At 39.1% G+C, this 26,658-nt stretch overlaps 4 protein-coding genes and 1 non-coding gene across 7 annotated transcripts; 3 read left to right on the top strand and 2 right to left on the bottom strand.

The window, feature by feature from the left end:
* Positions 1-972: 972 nt before the first annotated feature.
* On the top strand, positions 973-8,150 carry oprk1 (opioid receptor, kappa 1). 2 transcript variants are annotated; one of them, XM_017410798.3, is made up of 4 exons: positions 973-1,062; positions 1,198-1,501; positions 3,579-3,931; positions 5,000-8,150. In XM_017410798.3, the coding sequence occupies exons 2-4, from the start codon at positions 1,257-1,259 to the stop codon at positions 5,539-5,541; spliced, it is 1,140 nt and encodes a 379-aa protein (XP_017266287.1). In that variant the 5' UTR covers positions 973-1,062; positions 1,198-1,256; the 3' UTR covers positions 5,542-8,150. The 2 variants fall into 2 exon arrangements, with proteins under 2 accessions (XP_017266287.1, XP_037837692.1); XM_037981764.1 differs by having other exon boundaries at positions 980-1,501.
* A 5,299-nt stretch (positions 8,151-13,449) lies between these two features.
* chmp5a (charged multivesicular body protein 5a) lies at positions 13,450-19,149 on the top strand. The gene is made up of 8 exons (XM_017410868.3): positions 13,450-13,653; positions 13,983-14,087; positions 14,176-14,222; positions 14,938-15,031; positions 16,437-16,508; positions 17,265-17,373; positions 17,630-17,745; positions 18,745-19,149. Exons 1-8 carry the CDS (start codon positions 13,585-13,587, stop codon positions 18,793-18,795), a joined length of 663 nt encoding a protein of 220 aa, XP_017266357.1. The 5' UTR covers positions 13,450-13,584; the 3' UTR covers positions 18,796-19,149.
* A 1,239-nt stretch (positions 19,150-20,388) lies between these two features.
* On the bottom strand, positions 20,389-20,480 carry trnar-ucu. Its single transcript is given in 2 exon segments — positions 20,389-20,424; positions 20,444-20,480. It is a non-coding gene; the product is annotated as a tRNA-Arg (tRNA).
* A 184-nt stretch (positions 20,481-20,664) lies between these two features.
* On the top strand, positions 20,665-24,219 carry bag1 (BCL2 associated athanogene 1). Its single transcript, XM_017411143.3, has 7 exons — positions 20,665-20,798; positions 21,308-21,436; positions 21,894-21,976; positions 22,054-22,167; positions 22,241-22,348; positions 22,433-22,495; positions 22,602-24,219. Exons 1-7 carry the CDS (start codon positions 20,762-20,764, stop codon positions 22,689-22,691), a joined length of 624 nt encoding a protein of 207 aa, XP_017266632.1. The 5' UTR covers positions 20,665-20,761; the 3' UTR covers positions 22,692-24,219.
* myl12.2 (myosin, light chain 12, genome duplicate 2) lies at positions 23,757-26,479 on the bottom strand. 2 transcript variants are annotated; one of them, XM_017411144.3, is made up of 4 exons: positions 26,386-26,479; positions 24,996-25,204; positions 24,728-24,889; positions 24,142-24,314 (listed from the first exon to the last, which is right to left on the bottom strand). In XM_017411144.3, the coding sequence occupies exons 2-4, from the start codon at positions 25,177-25,179 to the stop codon at positions 24,142-24,144; spliced, it is 519 nt and encodes a 172-aa protein (XP_017266633.1). In that variant the 5' UTR covers positions 25,180-25,204; positions 26,386-26,479. The 2 variants fall into 2 exon arrangements, with proteins under 2 accessions (XP_037837771.1, XP_017266633.1); XM_037981843.1 differs by lacking the exon at positions 26,386-26,479 and having other exon boundaries at positions 23,757-24,314; positions 24,996-25,179.
* Positions 26,480-26,658: the final 179 nt, after the last annotated feature.

Raw genomic sequence — 26,658 nt, 5'->3', positions numbered from 1 at the left:
GCCTGTTATGAGTGCTCATTTCTGCCTGTGACACTTTACAAAGTGCTGTCTGTGCCGAGCAAGGAACTGATGCAAGCAAGTGAAGGTTACATCCTGATGCAAACCTGCTCTCCGTGCACTGCAGTGGCAGCTTGTGCACGAGTCGATATGCAATGTAGGAAACATGACTGGAGCTTTAAAATTTAATTTGTGTATTTGGAGCATGACGAGTTTATATCAATATGTGTTTTTTTTATTTATTAAGATTTGGCTCTTAATATCTCTAACAGATACTTTGAGTGCAAGACATTGCGCTACAGCTTTGCTTAAAACTTTGGCAATAACTGCCGGAGTTAACTCTGTTTGTCTGTTAGCAAAATATTTCTTGAACCACTGCACGGATGTCAGTGAAACTCTCAGAAAGTAAACACTGGATGTACCTCTACAACTGATCAACTTCTAGAGACAGCTCAATTGAAAATGGCCACCACAGCTAATCTACATTTGCCGACACAAAAACGGCTATAACTCAATGAGTTTTACTGATAATGAGGTAAAATTGGTGTGGTAGTAGCTGACACTTATACACAACACATACTCTTAGAGCTTACAACTCCAGCCAGATATCACATTATTGCATGCCATTGTGCATGATGTTATTTTCAAGGTTTAACCCAAATGATTTTTCCAACACGAGATGCTTGGTTTAAAACTCTGGCACGACAGGCGGCGGGCGACATGCATTTCTTCAAGGAATGCTAGGCCTTTTAATTCGCGATGAATTGGAAACGGTGCGAATAAAATGCAACAAAATGTGTGGCTGAAGCCTTCTGCCGGCTGTCATGTCTGTGGGCTCAGCCTCTGATGTCACTGAATGAGCAGTGCGGGCTTCCAGTGCGCACCTTCGGGCGCGCAGCGGTGGCACAGGCTGTGAGTGTGTCCTCCTCCTTCACTCCCTGCCCAGAAAAGCTGCTAATTTCCCCCCCCCCCGCATCCGCGCTCATTTCTACGGCTGTGCGTCCTGAACGCCACTCTGCGCCAGGACTTCCTTGGAGGAACTTTTTGGAGGCAGCAAATTAAAAGGTAAGGTGCGTATTGGTGTCCTTTAGCGCGAGCTTGTGCGCGTGTTTTTCCCCTCAGTAATTTGCGTAAATGGATAAATCCGCCCCCTCCTCTGATTGCTTCTTTATTTATTTGGTTTTCGGGTTCGGGGTGAAGTTGCGCGCTCACTTTGCGCCCCGCAGCAGGAGCAAGGAGCGCAGCGGGTCAGCACCGTCATGGAGAGCGGCGTGGTGCACATCTTCAAAGAGGACCGGTGTCCCTCGGGCCAGCCCGGGGAGTGCGTGCCGAACTTCACCTGGCAGCCCGGCTTGTCGGACATCTTCAACGACACCCCCAACGGCACCTGGGACGCGGAACCCGAGCCAATGTCACCCATCATCCCCATCATAGTCGCCGTGTACTCGGTGGTGTTCGTGGTGGGTTTGGTGGGCAACTGTCTGGTCATGTATGTCATCATCAGGTGAGTTGTTTTATTTAATCCATTATATATATGTGTGTGTGTGTGTGTGTGTGTGTTGGATGTGCGCGTGTCACAGAGCAGGTCAGTAAGTGTGAGGCAGAGCACGTAGCCTATCTGCACTCATCCTGAGCGTCCTGCTCGAGCAGCAATTGGAAAACTGGTGCGTATTTCGCTGTGCCTCAGGATTTGTTTCATGTCAGGAATGTGTTTTGTTTACCTGCATCCAGGTCCGAGGAAAAGGAGAGGCACAGACAAACAAAGAAATTACATTTATTTCCATATATATTGGATCCCCCCCAACCCCCACATTTGTTTGCTCCACATAGTGCCTCCTATGTGTTTATTTGTCTTGGTATTAGTAAAATTATCTATTTTCTGTCTCCTTTTTCACCCTCTGACTTCTAGAACAAGGTTTGCAGGGAGTAAAATCTGTTCTTATTGGCAAAGGTCATCTGTTCTGTTTCATGGAAAGTCCAGTAAAAAGCCTCATGCAGGTGTTTTAAGTGTTGATTTTGAAATCAGACTATGAAAAGGGCAAAAAGTGTGAACCTTTGTGATTAAACTCCAAATCTGATCAAATGCTGAGCAGTTTAATTAATAAATCCTTTTCATTTTGGCTGGTTAAGTGCAGTTTAACATAAAAAGATGATTTCATAGGGTAAAAAAAGGTGTGTTTGATGTATTTAAACAACAAAAAACACAAACACAGATAACTCACATAGGTGTTCGCTTCAGCTGGTGCAACATTTGTTTAAAGAATGAGGGAGGAATCCTGCAAAGGTAAAGATGGAATGAGTCTTTGTGAGGAAGTTTTTTTTATACATTTTATGAAACAAAACCAGAAAATATGGAAAAAAACAAACAATTTGAGAATTTTATCATCTGCAGTCCGTGCTTTTAAAAAGTCAAGGGCCAAAATCGAAAACCAATCCTGAAGTCGGTAGATTTTCAGGCCCTGAGGCGACTCAGAATTAAAAACAAACACATTTGTATCAACAAGTTAAAGATGGACTGAAGAAGAACGGGGTCTGACAAATGAAAATGTGAAAGACTTGATTGCATCCTATAGACCTCAGGAAGAACTTCCCAAGTGTTGAAAAAGCAACCATCAGTGGTGTGATATAACAAATACATCTAAAGCACAGTTAATACCAAAATAATACAGGTTTGTTTATTTATTGAGCTAAAAGGCTGCCTGATGCCATCTAGACAGTGCCTTTTATTTTTTACAGGACATCTTTTACGTATTTCAGCAGGACAACATCAAACCACACACTAAGAACTGCTGGGTTAAGAACCTAATTTGTTACCCAGTGCTGGATCACATTTAAACCGAGCCAAACCTGGGTTAGTTTAAACTCAGCTAGGTTGAGTTTATTAGTTTAACCCAGCATACTAGGCTAAGTCTCTTACAAAGAAGTAGTTCAAATGACTATTTGAACTACTAAATTGTTGAGTAAAAAGGAACATCTCAAAATCTGGTTGTTTAGACAAATAAAACTTGGTGTTAGCTAGCAAGTGCTAACCACTATTATTGTCAGTTAGCTAGCACCAAATAAAGTTATTTTAGAAAACTAAACTCATTGTGAAGTGCAAAATAAGGTTAACAACAAGGTTAAGGTTCTCATCTGTACTGCTAGCCTCTTAAAGCAGAGCTGCAGCCAGGTTTGATCTGGTCAACTTTTGGATTAAGATGGCCGACTGTGGAGAATGACTCAGCTCAACTCTGACCCAACCACTTGGACAAAGTTTCTGGCCCAATATTTGGTCAAACCAACCCAACATATGACCCAACAGCTTCAATCCAGCACCTCAGTGATCAAAATAACCCAGCAGTTTTTAGTGTGCACAATCTGCACCAATCCCACCGTGGCTCTGCAACAAGACAGGGTGACAACTTTTTTACATTATTAATAAAAATAAGGCTTTACAAATTTGATCAGCCTTTCTCAACGAATCACAATTTGCAAATAGGAAATTCTCAGTAAAAACATCTTTTTTAAAAATTATTATTTGACAAGTTGGCCTTTTCAGAAATGGAGTTGCACCCCCTGTTTGTTCCCTCTCTCCCCTGCAGATACACCAAGATGAAAACAGCCACCAACATCTACATCTTCAACCTGGCCGTGGCCGATGCGCTGGTCACCACCACCATGCCCTTCCAGAGCACCGACTACCTGCTCAACTCCTGGCCGTTCGGCGAAGTGGCGTGCAAGGTCTTCATCTCCATCGACTACTACAACATGTTCACCAGCATCTTCACCCTGACCATGATGAGCGTGGATCGTTACGTGGCCGTGTGCCACCCGGTTAAGGCGCTGGACTTCCGCACGCCCGTGAAGGCAAAGATCATCAACGTGATCATCTGGGTGCTGTCGTCGGCTGCCGGGATCCCTGCCATGGTGCTCGGCAGCACTAACACCAACAACGGTACCTGGCTCTGCTCTTATTTCTTTCTTTATGTCAAGCAGGGGTCTTCTAATTCACTGGTTTATTTGCATTCCTGTCTGCTGCAGAGACCTTGTCAGCTGTAAAGGGTTTTCAAATTTAAAACTGACATGTATGAATCATTGCTGAATTATCTCTCCTAACTGCTTCAGTTCAATGAACAAAATGTTCTATAAATTTGATAAAAGTCTGCATGAGCTTGTTAACTTGACAAGGAAATTGTTCTTTCTTCTTACCATAGGCTATTAAATCGTTAACTCATAAAATTAGTCTGACCTTAAGCTTTCTGAATAGACAAACCTTCCCTTTTTACAGGATTTTACATTCATAGGTAAAGAAGCACTGTTTTAACTTGATTTGATGCTTGAGACAAAGCAACTGGGACGTACAGGATGGACTTTTTTCATTCACAGTTTTGAGACTTGGCGGATCCTTGTAAGGAAATATGCTGTTTTGCCTGTGAAACATTTAAAGGTACTCACTGGCGTGTCATGAAGACCGGTCAAAACAAATTCATGAAGTAAGTGGGTCTGTTTACCTACGGAAACAGTCATCAGCAGTGGTTACGTCCATGGAGGAGTTGTTTGGATTTGAGAAGTTTGACAATTCTAATGTATTGGTCTGTATTTACACTCAGAATAGGATAGCTTTAAACAGTAAATTTGCTGGCCTAGAGGAATTTTTGCAAAAGCCTTGTGTTTGAATGCTGAGCTCTGTCTTTATGGTGCACCACTGCCCTGCTTGATCCCCAATATTTATCCTTAACAGTTGTCTTACTCATTTTTTCCTTTGCTTTCACATTTAGCAGCACATTTACTCTTATATTTTCAGCTTCTCTGAGATTGTAATGCTTGTTTGAATCCATCATATTTGTTTACCTACACAGACTATAGCCAGCCTAATGTAGGTCAATCATGTGACTCAAACTTGTTGTTGTTTACATGGAGTGTGTACCATGGAGACTTGGCCAGTCCTGTGAAAGCATTTTTTTGTGTTTTGCACAGCTTTTTAGCTGACTAGTCACATCTGTAACTTCTCTGTAACCAACAGGAACTACAGAATGTGCTTTACAGTTCCCTGACCCCTACACCTACTGGGACACCCTAATGAAGATCTGCGTCTTCATCTTTGCCTTCGTGGCGCCCCTCATCATCATCACTGTCTGTTACACACTTATGGTCCTGCGGCTGAAGAGCGTGCGCCTCCTCTCCGGCTCCCGCGAGAAGGACCGCAACCTCCGTCGGATCACCCGCCTGGTGCTGGTCGTGGTGGCGGTCTTCGTGGTGTGCTGGACGCCCATCCACATCTTCATCCTGGTCAAAACGCTGTCGTCCAATGTGCCCGAGACGACCGCCGTCATGGCCGCCTACTTCTTCTGTGTGGCGTTGGGTTACACCAACAGCAGCCTCAACCCCATCCTCTACGCTTTCCTGGATGAGAACTTCAAGCGGTGCTTCAGGGACTTTTGTTGCCCCGGAGCAGGGCGGGGACACGGGGACTGTCACGGGGTCAGCAGAGTGAGGAGCACCCTGAGGGACCACACTTGCCCCACCGAAGGACGGGGAGACATGAGACAACCCAGGCCGGTATGACTAGCCATGAACGCGTCCTCTAAGGCTTATCACAGCTGGGAGGACTCTATTGATCTGTGTTCGACTCAGATCACCACTACGATCTGAGCAAAACTTGTTAGTCCCAATGAATCCCATAAAAAGACCGAAACCAACAATGATTTAAACTCACAAACCACTCTCCACACGGCTTAAAGTAAGAATAAAGAAGCTTCATGTAAATACACTATTTAGGGATACAGTGCCTTAAAATTAGAGATCTCTTGTCAATTAAAAAAATAAACAAACAGTAGTTCCAATTTGTAAGATTCAAAGAGCTCTGTACACACAATTAGGCAGGAGTTTGTTTTTGATTAGTGTCAAAATAAAAATTGTGTTTTAATATTCTTGCAGCTGTAGAATGAGAGATTTAATCTCATGTAATGCTTATTTATGTTTTTGTGTTTGTTTTTTAGCTTATAATTCAATTCGATGCTACCACAAGGCCACCCACCACACCAATTTAAGGCAATTTTAACACATCTTCAGGGAGGTAAGGTTTTCTTTTGGCCAAAGTGAAAACTAAAGCTCGTATAAAATGAGTTAAATAATGTACAAATATCTATTGCACCAAAACAAAGTTATTTCAACAGACCACGTTAGTTCAAAGTAACGCTGTTTTGGTCCAACCAATTATTAAAACTTTATTTCATTGACCAAACATTTTTAATTGGGCTAAAAACACATAGATATGACAACTTTACTGTTATTCTAAGTAGTGGATTAGCTAAAGAATTCAATTAAACCTTAATGAAACAAAGGTTTACATAACCTAGATGGGATTTTGTGATCAAGAGAACATAAACTAATATCAGTTAAATAGTTTTTTTTACTTAATATATTTTTACCAATACTTTTATGCTGAAACAACATATTAGATTTTACTGATATGTTTCACATTTTATTTAATTTTTAAATGTATTCTCTTAAAAGGCCCAAATTGCCTTGATTTTAACCCAAAAACATAACATTTACAGCCTGACAAACAAATGTTGTTGGTTTAGTTCTTTTTGTGGGATTTTTTTGTATCAAATAAAACTTATAGTGACTTTTAATTGAAATGTAAATATAATGCCTATGAGAGAGCGAAGTGTAAAGACCCCTTTAGAAAAACTGAACAGGAAAATTTAAAGTCTGTAAATATCTTTTTATACTTTATGACATAATTTCTGAGAAGGTTAAAGGTGGAATAAAGTAGGAAGAGCAGCATAATTTTAAATCCATATTATTGTTATCTACAATGCACATATAATATATAAAAAATCTAAATGAGACAAACTATTTTTTGGCCAACATTCAGTTTTTGTTTTCCTGTCCGGCACATTAACCAAGAGTTTTTCATATGAAGTAATTTTTGCTTGGAACAAAAGATCAAATGCAGCTTCAGACACTGAATTAAAAAAAACAACAACTAAAAAGCTATTTTCTGTAATTACCTTTTGGCAAAACATGCATTATAAACTTTGTTTTAGACTGACTTGTGTGTGTGTGTGTCAGCTGTAGTTTGGAGCTTTGTGGTGTTGTAAATCTGTGATGATATAGAAACCTTACAAACCTCTCAGGGATCATCCTCTGTGGATCACGACTGAATCTTGGGATTTTGTTTATGACCAGATGGTCGACTTTTCACGAGGCGTCGCTGTCAACAACAAAATCAGCAGCCTTTGTGCTTCAAAGTTCAACTTTGTGTCATAATGAGACGTTATCTGCTCAGAGGCTGCTCTAGGCGTCTGAATGTTTTCAGCTGTGATCGTCTTTCAGTAGAGTTTTGTGCACGATGTGGACACTGCATCTTCTTAACTTCTTGTCTGGAACTATAACTAAATGGGCAGAGGGCTCCAAGGCAAAAGCCATTATGACAATATGTATTATAAACTATATCTACGAAGCATGATTTTCGATGTTAAATCAGTGCTTATTGTAAATTTCTGCTTGACATTTTATCTGTACAGCGTTGTGAGTGTGCATTAAATGCTGCTATGAGATATCTAGCTTTTCATATAATGTTTGGCTGGGTTTAATTAGTGAAACAAATCATTCTAATGACAACTTTTTAAGTACGGGACATTTCAGATTGTGTATATGTACATACGTTTTTGTTCGTTTTACATACTTTGATGTGTTATATATTTTCTTTTTATCTTGTAAATGAAATGCCACTTAGTTATTGTCTTGTTTTATTTCTAAATACTGTTAAAACAGTGACCAGTTCAACTGGATCTAATTAAATAAATTCCTAAAGTCAAGCTTTAACTATTTATCTGTTTAAACTGAATATTATCACAGTAGTTGAAGCAGAAAAAGTGTTCTTGTGCCTTGTTTGTGTGCCTTCATGCCTTCTGTATGTTCAGCAAATAGCCACAGCCTTTTTTTGGATGGTTTTAGTATTTTGTCAAACTGAGGATATACCACTTAGCTCGTCACTAATATTCTGCATTAAGTTTTAACGTTATTCACGAACAAAATAAGTGTTAAATTCAACCCAAATCTGAGCCTAATGTGTGTATATTGTGCTTCTGTATCTGTTTGATATTTTGATGTATCTTTTAGCTCTGAATGTCTTTGAAAATGTTTCATTAACGCACAAGTAAGTCATAATAAAAAGCTTTAAAAACTTGAGAATGGAATGATTTATAGGGTAGGATTTCAGTTCCGTTCAGCTGTTCATCATATCCATGTGGGTTCTAATAAGAAAAGTGAGGACTGCAAATCAGCCATGAAATTGTTACCCCCACCTCGTCGCTGATTCTGTTTTTCAATCTCATGTTACATCTATTCAACTGACACACAATAATAGTGTTTCCATGGTGAGCACATTGAATGAAAGGCGAAGGTCCGGGGCTCGTACTAATTGTGAGGCATTTGGTGCTGCGGCCTTGCAAAGGAATTTGAAAAGATAAAATGGAGTCCCTGTGTGAAAAGCTCAAGGATTTTTCAAACCGCTGTTACTGACACTGACACTTCAGGAAGAAGTCATTCAGCAGGCGTGACAACAACAAATGCAATGTTCGTTCAGTTCCGTTTTCTCAGGATTTTATTCCTGCTTTTACAGCAGCCATTTCTGTTTGACTCCTCTAAACCACTCAAGGTGTAACACTTTTGCGCAGCCAGTAACTCAAAGAAAGTGGAAAGTAATCTTTTTTCTTTTCAAAGCTTTTTTCATATCTGGTGTTAATTTAATCTAACGAACATGTCTGCACAAGATCTGAGAGGCATCAAGTCAGAGGTAAAAGGTACAATTTAAGTCAGTCCAGTCACGCACATTTGTTCAATGCCAAGTTATTAAAAAATGTAATTACTTCTCGGTAACTGCGTTGTTTACAAGTTCTCAAGTAGCACATTTTCTCATTCTGCTCCAAATTAAAGTAACCTCGTAGGATATGGAAAATGCAAATTTTCAAAAACAGCAGCAACAAAACACCCCAATGATGGTGATTGGTGTGTACATGTGTTTGTGTGTCTGCATATTAGCTTTTCTTTTTTTTTTTTTTTTTTTTTAGCGTGGCCATCTGATGTATTTAGAACGAAACTCCACTAACTTGGTAAATCCCAATAGTTACTTGTTAATATTACATGAGGAAATTTAGACACATTGCTGTTAAGAGGGGACACAGTTAAGAATCATTTGTACGTTTAAGTGAAATTACTCAGCAATAAACTGGCATTTTGTAACAGGTTAGAATCATAGAGTCCTGCTACTCAAGCTGTTAACGTCAGTTTGTTGCTCCAGACCACCTGTTTGGATGATTAAAAGCTTCCATGTCTCTTTCATCCCAAATGTTATTGATATGCTTTATGGCTCTTAACATTCTGGATGAGTTTCTGTCAGTAAACTGGCACATTCACATTTTGTGTTTCTGCACCTGGAATAAAATCCTCTGCAGTGACTTGGGGATTTATTTATTTCTCTCTGTCTGTCTTAAAATATGTATATTCTGTGATCGTGTGAGCCTCTGCTTTAGAACCAAATTCCCCCAGTAGGAAAATCAGGAAACTCTTAATCATGACTATTGAAAAAACCTGACCAAAGACTCCCCATACACTAAGCAGGTTCACCTTCTGATACACATCTACCTTATTCATTTGGGTTGTTATTATCCTGCGCCATGAAAGGTGTGTGATCATGTAAATGCTTGTGTCTGTGTGTGAAGTCAACCTGTTTCAAGATGGCGACCACAGCTAATGGACCTTAGCAAACACATAAATGGCTATAACGCAATTAATTTTACAGGTATTGAGCTAAAATTTGGCGCAGTAAAAGCTGAACATTTTGTGTGCAAGCTGGTAGGTGACATGCATCCTTTCAAGGTATGATTGTTTTGAATTTGAGCAAATTTCACAAAGGAATAACAGACTAAAACATTTACACTCAAAATTGAGTACATCATGACATAAGGCAGATCAGAGGCAATCATGAATCATTTAAAATGAGTTTTGTCAAAGTTTTACACAAAAGCGTAAAATGTTCTCCCTGGAAACAAGACTGTGATAAAGCTGCTTTCTCTGGAGGACTGGCTGAGAGGCCATCACCATCAAAAGTAAAGCCTGCCCTCAGAGCTGCCCTCCTGCAGAGTTTTTATTTCACGTCCGCATTTCTCAGATCCATATTTTTGTGACCAGCTGGCATTTTTTGAAATCCTTCTGGATGAGAAAGGGCTTTTACAGCCGCCGTCGGCTCTAATGGGGCCACAGATGAGAGGGATTCTTAGTGCTTTGAGAGGGGAAATTAAATCAATCAGTTCTCAGGCACATTGATGAAGCTGTCAGCTGTAATTACAAAAAATTACTGCATCCTCTCCCCCCCTCTTAGTCTGTGTATGCCTCTCAAGGTGCATTTGAATTAGGCAGCTTTTACACACAACAGATTCTGGAATGGTGTCTTGTTCAGATGAAGAATCCAACAGGTTCAAAGACAAAAAAAACTATCACACATGGATCGATGCATAATGCATAAGATAAAGAGAACAACTGTGGGAAAAACTACCTCAATGTCAAAAAAGTTGGGTTGTTGTTTAAAATGTAAATAAAAACAAAATGATTTGCAAATCTCATAAACACATCCACAAATCATTGTCTGTAAACACAGTTCGCCGTACCATCCACAGTTGCTGGTCAAAGCTCTGTTCCTCAAAGAAGCCACATGTGAACACCATCCAGAAAGTCTGCCATCTTCTCTGGACCAAAGTTCCTTTAAAATAGACCGAGGCAAAGTGAAAATCTGTTCTCTGGTCAGATAAATTGAAGTTTTAAATTCCTCTTGGAAAACATGTTTGCCATGTCCTCAGTACTAAAGAGGAGAGGTTCCATCCAGCCTGCCATCAGCGCATAGTTGAAAAGCCTGCCTTTCTGATGGTATGGGGGTACATTAGTACGTAAGGCATGGAAAGCTTACATCTCTGGAAAGGCACTATTAGTGAAGAAAAGTACATACAGGTTGTAGTATATATGCTACAATCCAGACATCTTTTTTAGAGAAGGCCTTGCATATTTCAGCAAAAACAATGCTAAACCACGCACTGCATCCATTACAACAGCATGACTTCAAAGAAGAAGAGTCGGGTTACTGAACTGGCCTGCCTGCAGTCCAGACCAAACCAAAGAATCCAGCAAAGACCCGTGACTGTAGAACAGCTAGAATCCTGCATCAGAAATGAATTGGACAACATTCTCCTCCAAAAAACTCCAGCAAGTTCCACCGTGAGTACAATAAAGGTTTATGAGATTTGCAAATCATTGCATGTTATTTTTATTTACATTTTAGACAAAGCTCCAATTTTGGGGTGAATTTGAGATGCAGATGATGGGTAGAAAAATGTAGCTATCCTAATAAAGACTTTGTAGGCTTTTTATGTTCCAGTGGTTATTTTGTGATGTTTTTTTTTTCATATATTGCTTTCAGAATCAAGATTGAGTATATCAGGTTGTGAAAATGTATCTGGCTGCAGCTGGTTTGTTTGTTGTTTTGCAGAAACAAGTGAAATCTGCAGCTCTTACTGTTAGCAAGACATTGATGAATGGATTTTTGTCCAAACGCTCTGCTGACTTTTTCTTACAAAGGTGAGTGGTGTTATACTCCACTGGAGAGGTTTTTATTTTTTCAGTACATCAAGAAGACAAAGCTTCAGTGCCATTGTGGAGGAGGACAAACACAAGAAAGAGGATTTTTTTTTTGTTTTTAACAACCTGGAAACCCAGATTGAGAATGGTTTTAAAACAGGATGGTTTCCAAGGTTACAGAAATACAAATATAATATCCAGTTTCACCACATATACCTCCCCTGGTGTCTGAATAGCAAACATGATTTTGATGCATTTTGATTTTTATGTTTCACAAATTCTAAAGAAAAAAAAAAACATTTATGGCACATTCCTCAAATTACAGTTGTCAAAATGTGGCTTGAAGAACCATTTGCAGCACCACTAAAAGGCGAATTCACCATCCTGATGATTTAGTTTAGAAATGGAAAATGTAAATGGTTATATGAAATATGACTCAAACATTAATCTTTTCTTTTGCATTGTAACAATCAAAATGAAAACAATTTTGCCTAAAAAGCCTAAAATACAGGTTAGAATGGTCGCCACAGCAAACTGACCCTAGAAAACACAAAAAGCCTACAATAATTCAGTCAGTTTTACAGATATTGAGCTAAAACTTGGGGTGGTAGCAGCTGAAACCCATCCCAAAAACATACTTTAAGTGCTAACAGATCACACAAGATCTCACAGTATCGCTTGTGATTGTGCATGAGGTCATTTACAAGGTTTGAGTTTTCATTAGATAGTGGTTGTTGATTTAAACTCTGGCATGAAAGGCAGTGGGTGATATGGATTCCTTTCCAGGAATGCTAGCCCTTGAACTCCCACTGTATTTGGAATTATTTCTCACCTGTGATGACCATCCTTGAGGTTGGAAACCTGCCTTGTTATTTCCCTGATCTTTTGTTTTCCCTTTAAATGCTCAGTGGCATTCAGGCTTGGGCTCAGACTGGATCACGTCACATGTTGAGATGGCTTTTCTGCCCACATGTGAATGTGTTTTATATATTTACCTTGTTGGAAGGAGGGATGCTGCTCAAAGCAAAACTTTGCAACAAGGAAGCTGATGTTTTCTTCCAGGAATCAATCAATACCACCTTGTTTAATCTTAGCAGATCACAATCACACTGTGGACTGACTCCTCAGGCAAATTAAACTTAGACTAACAACAAATTAAAAATAATAAAGGATGTTTTTTCAACCTATGTTTGAACACAAGTTTTCTTACCTTTGTTTATTTTATTTCCAGACAGAGAGAAGTCATTGATCAACAGATTAGTTACAATAAACCAAAATTTGTCCAAGCTATAATTACTTTTGGTCTAAACTTTATGTAAAGCAGATCATAGTTAAATGTAAAATACTACTCACAAAGTAAAAACAACAACAACAACAAAAAGCTTTAGGAAAGATTATTGACAGAATGAATTTATCATGAGGAAAAATAACTTTCAATTTTATGCATTTAATGGCAATTTCTTAATGGGATTTTAAACACAAGACCATTTTCTAAAGTTTTTTATACATACTTCCTTCTTTAATAACTGAGAAGTAAAAACACTAGGAACTCATTTTTACTCAATACTTTGTCTTTGAAGGGATATTCTATAAATTATTTGCTTACTGTCGAAGTCAGTGTTTACAAAGAGAACTAGATTTGTCCAAATCCCGATTATAATCTGAGATTCTGGCCTGCACCTCTGCAGAGGAGGACCAACAAAGAGTGGTGATAAATGATGTCTGCTGGGACAAAAGGGTCCCTGCCAGAGCTGCAGTACCTCCACTGGCCGCCGAGGGGCAGCACCAAACCCAGTTTCTCATTGGTCACGAGCGCCGACACGGACCAATCAGAATCCTTTTCGTGCGAACCGTTACTTCCGGTTGACTCCAAGACTAGGATCCTCTTTTATTTAATGCTTTTTTCTGTGTGTGAGTGTGAATTTAAACCAAAAACCGTGCGCTTTGAGTTAAGAACACGTCTTAGAAATGAACAGAATATTCGGACGCGGGAAGCCCAAAGCGCCTCCTCCGAATCTGTCGGACTGTATCAGCACTGTGAGTAACTGTGGCAGCCTGAGAGGTGTTGTTTATCACTGCATTATATGACCTAACGGTGCCATTATTACTAAGCTAATATGGACACAAGCATGTAGTGAATCCACACGTTATTGTTAATTATTCCCTCTGAAACGCGACACAAACAGAGGCTGTCCCTTTTGTGCTCGGATACGTGGAAGAGAGTGATGTGTTTGTGAACCACAATTATTTGACAACCTTTTACCTCACCTCTAATGTACACACACACTAACACACTAGCACAAGCAGGTCATTTAAGCACAGGATGCTGGAAATCATTACCTCTAATTGATCTCCTCCTCATTTAGGTGGATGCCAGGGCAGAGTCCATAGAGAAGAAAATAGGCAGGCTGGATGCTGAGCTTTTGAAGTACAAAGATCAGCTGAAAAAGATGAGAGACGGGCCCTCCAAGGTAGGAAGGTGTCGCGTTTGGGATGTTTCAAAGGTTGAGAGGCAGGCAACAACGGGCGTCAGACTTTTCTGTCCTTTTCTCCATGCAGAATATGGTGAAACAGAAGGCGATGAGAGTCCTGAAGCAGAAGAGAATGTGAGTCGACCCCTGATTAAGAAACTGAACGTGACTGCTGCCACTTTTCCCCCTGTTCTTTATATGATAACAGATAAATGTGAGACTTTATCACTGACTGAGAGATTATTCCTTTAAATGTTCCTGTGCAGCATTTAGTTTGTAAAGTCTTTGACAGCTTTAAAAAAAACTAAAAAAAACACAGTCATCCCGTGTCACGAGATGTCCTGCTCAGAGTATGTGTTATGAATGACTCTCAGCTACTACCACACCAAATTTTAGCTCAGTGTTTGTACAACTGACTGAATTACAGCCATTTCTGTGTTGGCTAAGGTTGATTCGTTGTGGTGGCCATCTTGATGTAGAATGACTCCAAAAGTTAACTGCTTCTACATGTACGTCCAATACTTACTTCCTAAAAGTTTCATTAAATCTTGTTCAGTGATGCATCAGATATTTTTGGGAACACACAAACACATACAGACACAGGCAAAAACATTATTGCCTGCCTTCATTCAGCGGCAGGCAAAGAAACTCTGAAATTTGGGGTAACCACAACTCAAGACAATGTTGTCAGATGTTATGTTTATTTTTCCCAGAATCCAAAGATCATCAGTGTGTCACCATGTATAAAACAAGCAGAAAAATCTGTGCCAACTGACCTTTAAAAATTATTTTGTGTGGTAATGATATCCACAGTATTGTTTATTTCTGCTGTTTTTTTCCTTTTTCACAGGTATGAAGGTCAAAGGGAACAGCTGGCCCAGCAGTCGTTCAACATGGAGCAGGCAAACTACACCATCCAGACCTTAAAGGACACCAAAAATACAGTATGAGACACACAGCTTAAAGAAGACACATAGAAGCTTAGTTACAGTAACATTAAGGGGTTAAAATTATATATATAAGACCACTCAAAGATGTGGGTAAAAATCCAGGGACTGGACAATAAGGCAGACATAAGATATAAGATGCTCATGTTATCTTTTCATTAATATGAATTAATGATAATTTAAGTGGTGTTATCTGTTAAACATGAGCATATTCATCTAAGAAGGATTAGTTGACACCAGCTGACCATAAAACTGATGGATCTGAAGATGTAAAATTATTACAAGAAGAAAAACTACATAGTTCCTAAACAGATATGGGAACAATAAATAGTTTTAGCTTAAAACTGTCTGAAAGTTAAATACGGCAAATGTTGCAGCTCAGACCAGGAAGGAAGGATTCCCAAACATTATCTGACTGTTTAAATGTGTAAATAAACTACATTGATGTTTTCAGTTTATTTAATGTGTCGTAGGTGTTTAGGTAGCATATTAGATCATTATGGATTTAAACCTAATCCCGACTATATTGAACAGCATCAGAAAAATAAGAAACATAAATGAACTCAAAGCAGTAGGTGGGCTAGATTACTTATGTCTCTGTTATTACATTTTCTATATTATCCAGGCTATTAGATCAAAACCATGTGGTTACGATTGTCTGGTGGTTATCAGGCTTTCTGGTTTTAATGGCTGAAATTCTTAGGAAATGCAGGTTCAGCTTGGAGAAAAGAGCTTGAAATGAAAAGCTTATGAGCGGAGAAACACGAGCACAGGAGGTGAGGCTGGCAACGACTTGAGAGGCTTTCAATAAAATGAGGCCTCCTTGCTTTGGAGACATCGTTTTAATCAGTCGTCGATTGGCTACCAAGTGTGACAGAGCTGCATCTTTGAATGTCATCATTTTGCTGCAGCCTTTCTCTGCATTTTATTATTTCTCAGTGTGTTTATGATATATATTTATTAACATGCTCCCTTCAGACTGTTGGATGCTGAAAAATGACCTCATGGGGGAAAAAAAACGCACCGCTGTGTCCTCACTAATAGCCTTCTCCTTCTTTGATCCTGTTACCTCCATTCGCTGTTTAGAAAATAAAATATCCTTCAGAATATTTTGCTGAGATTGATTTCTATGTTTCATGTAAGAGGATGAGGGAGAAAGGAGGCATCTCAGACAAATTAGTTGAGCCCTAAACTTTTGTCGCTTGTACGCTCAGTTCCAACCAGTTTGAGTTGCCGTAGCAACATATCCAGCTAAGACGTGAGGCGCCTTTGTGAAGCTGACATTTCAGCCCCTGATCTCCAGACACAGATGTGTTTTCGTGTCACCATTTGTCTGCGGCTGAAGAACAGAAGCTGCCGGTGACTAAAAACACACCTTCTTCTACCCGCTCTCTGTCCACAGGTGGAGGCCATGAAGATCGGTGCCAAGGAAATGAAAAAGGCCTACAAGGACGTCAAACTTGATCAGATTGACGTACGTTTGTTATTAATTGTTTTTTTCTGTCCTTTTGTATTAATACACATTATCCGAACATGCTGTAAATGCTCTGGTTTCAACTCCCTGCAGACAAAAAAAAGATGGAAAAAGAGAAAGTTTTTTTTGTTTGTTTGTTCTGGGTTGTACACACACAGGAGAGCAAGAATTTTACTTTCCGTCACCATGCATTCTTATCTTTCTGCTCTTCCAGCACACAGCTTGTATATATTTAATAAATCCAACAGGTGGGTTAGGAGATAAATGAAAGCAGGAAGCAGCAGGGAACTAGCTGAAGTAGGTTATCGGGAACACTGACAGGTAAACACACAGCTGGAGAGCCCCGCAAACACACTCTGACAACCTGGCCACGAGTCAAAGGAGAATCCAGGAGGCTGAAAATGTTAAACACCTTGTGTTTCAGGACTCTGTTCAGGTTCAAAGACACGTTTTCTCTTAATGATGTGACTCGGTGCGCTTTGGTGGATGTTGTTTTGTGGGTGTTACCCAATCGGCAGCGAGCTTACAGAACACAGAAGCTTTGTTGTGGTTTATGAGGCTTTAATACGGCAAAACTATGCATCCAAGAAGCTTATTTGACTTTCAGAGCTGGTGAGATGGCTGTGGTAGACGCTGGCCTCTTCTGACCCCCCAAAAAACCCCAAAACAGCTCAGTGGAAAGAAACTGAGACAGTTTGTCAACATTAGCCATATTCAGAGTTCTTTCACCAACGTTAAACGTGTTTGGACTTGCAGGATCTACAGGACCAGCTGGAGGACATGATGGAAGACGCAGGCGAGGTCCAGGAAGCCCTGAGCCGCACCTATGGCACTCCAGACATCGATGAGGAGGATCTAGAAGCAGGTAAACTCGTCTCTTTGCAGTTTTCATCATGTTGTCGGCAGATCTTTTCTCTGAGAGTAACTCAAAATGGTTAAAAAAAAAAAGTCTAATTTCTAATTACTGCAGCTTTTTTGCTCTCCCGAGCGGTGAAACAGATACGTATCCTGCACATTAATGATGTTTGATGAAGTGAGGCGTGCTGAACAAGCCTGATAGACGGGATCAGAGTTTTCTTTTTAACTCCACGTCTTGCACTGTGACACTGTCACCGTTTCAGAGCTGGACGCGCTGGGCGATGAGCTGCTGCTGGACGATGACAGCTCCTACCTGGACGAGGCTTCAGCTGCCCCGTCGATCCCTGAGGGGATCCCCAGCGACAGCAAGACAAACAAGGTAACGCTCCGCAGATCCCGGCGCCCGGTGTCTCCGGCGTGGCATTTAAGGCTCGCAGCGGAGAGCCACGGAAACACGCAAAAAATCTTAGTCTGTGAGTTTGTATTTGTCACTCTGCCTGTTCCAGTCAAACAATCTCACACATCACTGGACAGGTTTTAATCAAACCTTCAGGAAATAGCCCTCTACAGCTGACGGAGTCAGCCCAGTTCAAAATGACCGCCGTAGACAACTGACCTTAGAAAACACAGGGAGGGCTATAATTCCATCACTTTTACAGATGTTGTGGTCAAACTTGTCACAATTGTAGCTGAGAGTTATTCACAACACATACTCCAAGTTGGAATCAAACCTGTGTGTCTGTTAGCAAAATATCTCACGAACCCTTTGATGTATTTTAATAAAACTCTCAGTACGTAATCACTGGATGGACATCGAGAACTGATTAAGTTTCGGACTCCAATTCAAGATACTAGTCACTGCTTCTTCACATTATCCAGCACAAAACTGATAATAGTTCAGTCAGTTTTACAGAGATTGAGCTGAAATTTGGTGTGGTAGTAGCTAAGAGTTATCTGAGCGTGTCAGCTTGCGATACTGCATGAGTTCGTGTTTCGTGTTTCAAAGTTTGACCAAAACTGCAACAACTTCATCATTTTTCAACATCAGATGAACTTTGGAATGAAAGACAGCGGGCGATGTGCATTCCTTCAACAAGTGTTAGACCTCTAATTGGTTTATCTGATGTTAATGAATCAGTTCTTTTCACACACCTCCGAGTGGATAAAAGTTCGAATTAGGATTTGAAGAGACACTTTTCGGATATTTGTTCTTTCTAACTTTGTCACAAAACGTTAATCAAGGATCTCCAGCCTGTTTAGGTACTACCAACAGTTAACCTAAAAGTGTCTTTTAATATCCTTTCTACCTCCGTATCAAAGAGATATCTTTAAACTCGACTTAAATAAATGACACTGTTGTCTTTTTTCTTGTTTTCAGGACGGTGTTCTGGTGGATGAGTTTGGCCTGCCGCAGATTCCCGCCTCATAAACAAGGAATGCATTTAAACAGCTGCACTTCAACTGCAAACACTTTTCTATGGAGAGTAACATTTATACTATGTGACCTGCAAACACTACACTTTTTGAGCTGTCTCTGTGTTGGGTTGTGGATTGTTACTACTACAATGCTAGCATGTGGCCTTGTAACATACTGAACCTCTTTTAAAGCATTATTCCACCCTTTTTTCTGTCATTTCTCTCAGCTAGTGTTTTATTATTTATTTCATCATTTGTTCAGTTTTGTGTGTGTGGGGGGGGGTTTGTTATCTTTTTGTTTCGGCCTGTTTGAAGTATCTGCAGGGCTACTTGAAACATGGAAAATAAATGTTGTGTTCTAACTTAACCTTGACTTCATCATTTATTGATTACCGTTGAGGTTTTGTTTCTTCCACTTGAGTTGCGGCCAACCCTAGCAGCTTAATTAAACCTTCCGAGACTCATCTCAATCTCCAAACAATAAAAATGCATTTATAAAACAACAAAACCACACAGTCTCTGTGGGACACGCTGCAAACAAACAAGCAAGTAAAAGCCTTAATTTATTCCAACAACATTGTTAGATACATCGAAACGTCTTCTCACACTCTAACTAAAAGTTAGATTTTATTCTTTCTTAATTTATAGACCTAAAACAAACGTCATATTGTTTATTTATTTGTTTGTAATTCCCAGATTTATCAGCATCTTTCCTTTTGTCCTGATCTAACAAACACATATTAAAAGTATAAGCAGGTAATAAAATGCTGGCTGTTTTTGATACCACTAACACCCCTTTTGGCTCCAATTATCTGAACTATTGGGAAAATATTGTATAACATTAAAAAGATTTTAGTATGTCTCAGTGTTTTTAGTTCATTGTTAGGTAAAGACATGTTGCATTTTTTTCCTCTGAAGCCTGACTCTGGTGGGACTTGAACCCACAACCTTTAAATCTCTTTAGTGGTTGATTAGAAGTCTAGCAGATTTTGTTTTATTGAAATGCATTCTAACATTAATAAAACTGTATTGTGGATAATATTACCATAAATGCTGCTCATCATTATTACTAAGCTGTGACATCTGGACTGAGCTCCAAAGTTTGTACAATATAAGATCTATTTTAAACATTTTCTTAGTTTAAAATCAAACAGCTGCAGAAAAGAAAAATCTCTCCCTCCTTTCTGAACATCTGTAGAAAACCTTTTTTGTTGTTCCATCCTTGATGTCAGATACAGCAGAACTAATTTCAGTCAAAACCAAGTGCACTTTGCTTTAGTTAAAAAAATAACTTAGAAAAACAAAACAAAACTGGACTGTATTTTATCACTGACAAAAAAAATCTATTTATGTATTTATTTCTCAGCCTGACCAGAAACATAATTTTTCTGAATATTTATTGAAAGTTTACTAAATTAAGGAAATGTGTCTCCAAAACATTGTTTATGGGGAATAAGTTTCCTGTTCTCAGCACTTAGGATCTAATTTTACCAGAGATTATTGACAAATGTTGCACTTTTCACCAACAAGACTTGTCACTCTCTGGGCAAGAATAGTAATCACGATCTCCTCGTCCTTTAGTGTGGCTGTTCTCAACTCAAAAGTGCGACTCTGGTGGGACTCGAACCCACAACCTTTGAATCTCTTCTCTAGAGCTTGGCTAGAAGTCCAATGCGCTATCCATTGCGCCACAGAGCCAGCTGCCCAGGGTGCTAAAACACCCCAATACAGTTTTTCTATTCTGACGTCAATTTTTGCCGTTGGTGGTTGTTATATTTTACATTTTCTCTACGTAAGTCACGATGCCTGCGCATAAAGGCTGTACCGTTATAACGCACTCTTACTTTTACCCTTTTATTTTGAAAAAAACAAGTACCGGCAATGAATTATATCCGGTGTCCACCGGAAGTAGTTCGGTAGTCGATAGCGGTTAGCTGTGTAATTTATTCGTAACTAGGAGTATACACTAAAACCCAAAAATGTCAGCGCAAACAATAACCGTGACAGTCGCATACGGTAAAAAATTTTGCATTTTATGTTGTGTTTTAACAGAGGAAGAGGAATGATAGTTTTCTAACCGTCGAAGAAAGCCTAGAGATGCTAATGTAGCATCTTTAGCATTAACTGACTGCAGTTCAAACACAGGTGTTTATATAATCTAAATTATTAATGCATTGACTTTTAAACCAAGAAGAAAATTTGTCTACTAAATATACTGCAGTTGGGCTTAATTTATAATTGTCTTTACGCCTGCTTCTGTGGAAATCTTCGTGTGTGTATCTAGTTGTACATTCACTTGAAACAGATCTCTGAACGAGACCTCGTGTCTCATGATTACCTGTTATTTTATGTCTTTGATAATACCTTTATGGTAAAGTAATGACTGGAATAATTCACAGGAAAAGGATGCTATCACAAGCCCACTTTTAAGATGGATATTGAATACATTAATCGCCACACATGGAAGTATTTGCTCAAATATTTTATTTGTTTCACCCCCAATATTTTCCTGTGTCTGCCTTCAGGGTCAACTAAACACAGCATCACATTAACGAGCCAAGATGAGGGAAAAGGACCTACTGTGAAAGACCTGTCAGAAGCTCTTTGTCAAGTAACTGGTGTCCCACCTGCTTCACAGAAGCTCATCTTTAAAGGTAGACGTTTTATCTTTAACTTTTATTCTACTGCCAAGTAGACGAAGCATTTTAAAAACTGGGTGTCACTGAAACCGAGGATTGTCCACCTCTTTACAGTTATTAAAGATGAGACAATAGAGCGTGTCAAATGTTATAAGTGCCTGTGTGTGAGAAGAAGCTGTCATTAAGTGGAAATACTGATGCCTTTTGTAATAGGTCACAGCAAAGGTTGCACTTCCTCCGCAAGGCTGACCCGTTTGAAGTGTGCAGTTAGCTAATGACCATCTTTTACAACTCTGTGAATCAGTTCTCACCTTTGCCTTTATTACCTGGTTCAGCAGCCTTTCATTAAGGAACAAAAAAACAGCAAAATCATTGGTATCAAACTGTCTGATCTGTCCCAAACCTTTTGTAAGTGAATCACGTCATGTGAATATCTTCTGTTTACATCCGTTACATATTTCTGGCCTTCCAGGAAAGTCTCTGAAAGATATGGAGGAGAGTCTCTCCAGCTACGGAGTAAAGAGCGGCTGCAAACTCATGATGATTGGAAAGCGGGTGAGATGACTGCATGTGTTTTATGTTTAGGCAGAGTCTGTGTATCCTAAAAGACACTGACAATAATCTGCAAACAGAACAGCCCAGAGGAAGAAGCTGAGCTGAAGAAGCTGAAAGAAATTGAAAAATCCGTGGAGCAGACGGCTAAAAAGCTGGAGAACGTAGACGGGGAATTAACTGGACTGAAGAATGTAAGGAATTAGTTACGACTTGTTAACAGTTCCTACGTTCTCTGATGTATTCTGAGTACATTTTTCTCCTCAGGGCTTTCTGGCCAAAGACCTTCAGGCAGAGGCACTGAGTAAATTAGACCACAGAGTAAAAATAGCAGCTGAGCAATTCATGAAGATCCTGGAGCAGATAGACGCCATGGTAATCTGGTTTAGTTTTGTAGTCATATTAAAAGCTGCATTTTATTTATGTGGTTTTTAATAGCAAAATGCTTTTTTTTAACAGAATATCCCAGAAAACTTTACTGACTGCAGAACGAAAAAAAAGGGACTTGTGAAAACAGTGCAGGTTAGCCTATTTTTCTTCTTTTTTTGACAAATAAGCATTTATATTTTAATGAAATACAGTTGAGAGTTGAAATTAAAATATAACTAATGTCATTGTGTGCCTGTAGGATTTCCTTGCGCAGTGCGACAGGATCGAGGCTTGTATATCAGACCACCTATCAAAGATTCAGTCAAAAAACCTGGCTCTGGCAGAATAGTGAAAATCTCCCGTGTTGTGTGTTTTACTGTATGTTGCTCCGTGAGCAATGCCAAAGTGTACAGAGAGCTTCAAGTCAGAAGCAGATCCTGGTTTATTTATTGTGGGTGTTATGTGTAGGAGAGAACCTTCATAACAAAGGATTTTGTGAAAACAAGAGATGTGAAGAGATGTGAAGCGCCGTTTAAGCCTATAAAGCCACAGACAACCTGTGATCAGGTCGTCAGCGCCATGAAACTGTGTTGTTACCGACAACATAACCAGACAGTCAATCACATCAGATTTCACACTGTATTTAGTAACATTTTCTTGTTGTATACCAACTACATTGTGCAGCATGTGGCCCAAATTATATGGACACCCCAACTTAACACCAACATGTTGTTATAAAGTCATCTACTGTTGTTCATGTTCATTTTGCTTACTCTATTAGCTGAAACCTTAAAAGTAGTTGGATCAGTTAAAGAATGATGCACCTGTGTGAGGAAAATGCTGTTCATCTGCTGTACAGTTGCTCTTTTTTTTAGGTCTGACAACGCAGTGTTTTCAAAGAAAATCTTTGAAAGACCTTCAGAAAGCCCAGAGAATAAATGATCAACAGTACTTTGAAAGACTACAAGAAAGTCTGGATTATTGGAAGTAAAATATGTAGAAATTAGGGTTTATAAAGGTTAACCATTTCTTCTTGTTGTTTACTGTACAGCCTGTTGTCATAAGAATGGACCCAGTGTTTTATACCGGCTTTTATTATGGCTGCTTCTTGCATGGTTCAGGGTCACTTCGCTCAGAAATCTTCCTAGTTCTCTGAGCAGGACAGTCAGGTTCATTGAAACAAACAAAAACAAAAAAACTATAAAATACAGAGAAGATTAGTCCACATACTTTTAGCCACATTTAGTGTGTTATTCTATTTTTACAGATCCAGCAGAAACTTTGGTCCTATCTCTTATCTGACACTGTGTAACGAACAGTCTTTGAATCTCTGCATGAACTGCAGACTGACACATCAGCTCCATTATCCTTTGTTTTGAAATAAATCTCTGAAAAAAAACGAAAAGAGAAGTTGTAATTTTGTCTCAGAGCACAATTTAATCTCAAAACTTCCAACAAAAGAACAAGCGATTCAGTCAAAATCAAACATCCTGTGTCAGTTTATTTCCAGCTTTATCCATGAGGGTCTTTTTAAATACGTCTTTACTTCCTTAGACGGACCCTGTAGTGGTGTCTTCACAGATGTGCAAATAAGCTTTGAAAACAAAAACAGGTTGGAGAGGGGAGAGAGACCCAGATCCACAAAGCAGCTTAAACAAATGACCTTCAAAAGCTATAAACCACAGTGAAGCTTTTTCAGGAGCCAAACTACTGGATACAGCTGATTTGAATTAAATGAAAAAAAATCAATACAAGATCATGAAGTACAGTAAGAACCTCATCCAGTACAGCATCCGCCACTAATCGTCCTTGTCCTTCGCACCGTGTTTTAGAATACGTGTGAATGCTACGTAGTTGAAGTTGCCTTTCTTGTCGATCGGCGCCTCGCGAAAAAGCTCGTCCACGTCTTCGTCGGTAAACCGGTCGCCCATCGTGGTGAGCAGCTCCCGCAGGTACTCCTCCTGAATCATACCTGCGAAGAGACGACAGCCTTTAGTCTCACGAGAGGAAAATACTGATGTCATTAGCAAAAAAACAAACAAACCAATAAATAAAGAGATTATTTCTTTTAGAAAAAACTTTTTTATCATCAGCGTGGGATTTTAATTTGTTAAATGCTTGAAGGCTTTTTTCAGTTTTTAAAAACAAACTACTGCTTCACCTGTATGTAAAAATAGAATGTCAATTAAGGAAGATTAAAATCAAAAACTGAGACACAAGAAGAAAATGAAATGATAACAAAAAATCTAAAAGACATCAAAGTGACTTTAATGATGATTTAACTTAATTTAAATCATTTAAACCGAAGAGAAATATACTTGACAGCAGTGGATCTGAAGACAACATAAAGCATGATTGTTTATATTCGATATGAGCTCAGCTCACCTGTGCCCTCTTCATCAAAGCAGGCGAAGGCATTACGGATCACATCCTCGGGATCTGTGCCATTCAGCTTCTCTCCAAACATGGTCAGAAACATGGTGAAGTTGATTGGCCCTGGGGCTTCGTTCATCATGGCCTCCAGGTACTCATCAGTGGGATTTTTACCTGAAAAGTAGAAGTTAAAGTAGCTACATGCATATCTTCAGAGAACACTGGCTTCATGGAAAGCTTTTTTTCCTTTTACCAAACTGTTTAAATGTATAAATCAAACCTAATGAGGCAAGCATGTCATGGAGGTCCTCTTTGTCAATGAACCCATCTCTGTTCTGGTCGATCATGTTGAAGGCCTCCTTGAACTCCTGGATCTGAGACTGATCGAACATGGCGAACACGTTGGAGGTGGCGCGCTGCGGACGCTTCTTGGTGTTCTTCCCCTTGGCCCTTTTACTTGACATGTTGGCGCGTGGCAGATCCCTTCTCCTAGAATCCAGAGGACATTAGGATTTCAGCTTGGGCCAAGCAACAAAATTTTTGTTTTTTCTAGTTTAGTTAATTTATCCTCATGGATTCCAGTGTAACCAGGTAAGTGGGATGACTGAACAATTCCAGCCTAATTAAAACAAAAGCACTAATACCAAACACACAGAACATATCTGTCAGATGCACACATTGCATTAAGAAAGATAATTGTGTTTATAAATTGCATGCAGACTTATGATTTGACAGGACTACTGAGCTATGATTGTACTGTTTCTTCACGACTCAGCAGATTATTGGAGTTTGCTCTTCCAGTTAATTTTATCTTTTCTAGCTTTACAAAAGTAATTATTTTTATTCCTAATATTGTCATCATTACTATTAAACTTGTTAGATTTAAATGGTGTCCTAAATGAAAATAATAATATATCTTAAACCATAAGCAGTTGCATGACTCACTGAGTGCACCCAAGTGATTTTTATTTTGGTTTGTTTAAGGCCAAGCTTTAATTTATTTCTGTTTTGGACTTTATGATTTTCTTTTCTCGCATGACAAGGACAGAACCTTGTCTAAAATGTGTTTTAATGGAAAACAAGAGGAAGAAAAACAAACTTTAAAGTCTATGCACTAATATATATATATATATATATATATATATATATATATATATTTGGCCGCGTTCAAAGAGACTCGGAAATTTAACAATCGTCATGAAACTGCGAAAGCTCACAACAAACGCTTGTTTTTATTATACACATGACCACCTACAGGTTCATGGCTTTTTCTCCAGCTGTATCTTTATGTTTTTGTCACATGGGCTTTGTTAGAAAATCTGTAAAATCATCATAACATGCGTAAAGTTTGTGTTTTATTACACTCAATTTTGCTAACGGTAATCTTTCTGACAGCAGTAAATCAGGTAAACCGCAATGTCCCGTCCGGTGATGATATAAAATACAATTTCTGTCTATATTCATGCTCTAATACACCGACACAGGCTACTTCAGGAACCTAATCAAACCGTTTTATTTATCACATCTGTTATTGACCTAAATAACAGACTAGCTTTAGCATGTTAGCTGGGATTAATTCAAAGAAGAAAAAAAAAAAAACATTAACCGAGTGGGACCTCCGATTATTTAGGTTTAGTATGCGCTGATCAGATGAAACATTTGTGACCTACCTGAGAAAGAATTTAAAAGTTATAACCAGAAAGGCGACAGAAAGCTAGCGCATCCACAGGATGTCGAAGAAGAAACTGACCAATCAGAGCGAACCAGGAAGGAACTAACGGTCTGGAATATTCCATAACCGTCGGGCGTATTTAGATTTCTTTTGTTTTATTTTACCTATTTTATGTCAAAAAATATAACATAAATGGTGATTTAAGGAGGTATGAATGCATTTTATATTTAAATTATCTGTATTAATGTAGCCTCGTTTGAATTAACTCCCT

Source organism: Kryptolebias marmoratus, linkage group LG20 (genome assembly GCF_001649575.2).
Source record: "Kryptolebias marmoratus isolate JLee-2015 linkage group LG20, ASM164957v2, whole genome shotgun sequence".
Taxonomy (NCBI): domain Eukaryota; kingdom Metazoa; phylum Chordata; class Actinopteri; order Cyprinodontiformes; family Rivulidae; genus Kryptolebias; species Kryptolebias marmoratus.
The sequence above is the reverse complement of the archived record's forward strand: the minus strand, read 5'-3'. Positions and strand labels throughout refer to the sequence as shown.

Bases quoted from the DNA above. Each gene is read 5' to 3' on its own strand.
- myl12.2 (XM_017411144.3), bottom strand. From the start codon at position 25,179: ATGTCAAGTAAAAGGGCCAAGGGGAAGAACACCAAGAAGCGTCCGCAG. The intron at 24,890-24,995 runs GTTTGATTTATA...TCTACTTTTCAG, and splicing joins TGACATGCTTGCCTCATTAG to GTAAAAATCCCACTGATGAG. The intron at 24,315-24,727 runs GTGAGCTGAGCT...GTCTCTTCGCAG, and splicing joins CTTTGATGAAGAGGGCACAG to GTATGATTCAGGAGGAGTAC.
- chmp5a (XM_017410868.3), top strand. From the start codon at position 13,585: ATGAACAGAATATTCGGACGCGGGAAGCCCAAAGCGCCTCCTCCGAAT. The intron at 14,223-14,937 runs GTGAGTCGACCC...CCTTTTTCACAG, and splicing joins GTCCTGAAGCAGAAGAGAAT to GTATGAAGGTCAAAGGGAAC. The intron at 17,374-17,629 runs GTAAACTCGTCT...TCACCGTTTCAG, and splicing joins TGAGGAGGATCTAGAAGCAG to AGCTGGACGCGCTGGGCGAT.
- oprk1 (XM_017410798.3), top strand. From the start codon at position 1,257: ATGGAGAGCGGCGTGGTGCACATCTTCAAAGAGGACCGGTGTCCCTCG. The intron at 1,502-3,578 runs GTGAGTTGTTTT...TCTCCCCTGCAG, and splicing joins GTCATGTATGTCATCATCAG to ATACACCAAGATGAAAACAG. The intron at 3,932-4,999 runs GTACCTGGCTCT...TGTAACCAACAG, and splicing joins CAGCACTAACACCAACAACG to GAACTACAGAATGTGCTTTA.
- bag1 (XM_017411143.3), top strand. From the start codon at position 20,762: ATGTCAGCGCAAACAATAACCGTGACAGTCGCATACG. The intron at 22,349-22,432 runs GTAATCTGGTTT...TTTTTTTAACAG, and splicing joins TGGAGCAGATAGACGCCATG to AATATCCCAGAAAACTTTAC. The intron at 22,496-22,601 runs GTTAGCCTATTT...GTGTGCCTGTAG, and splicing joins GACTTGTGAAAACAGTGCAG to GATTTCCTTGCGCAGTGCGA.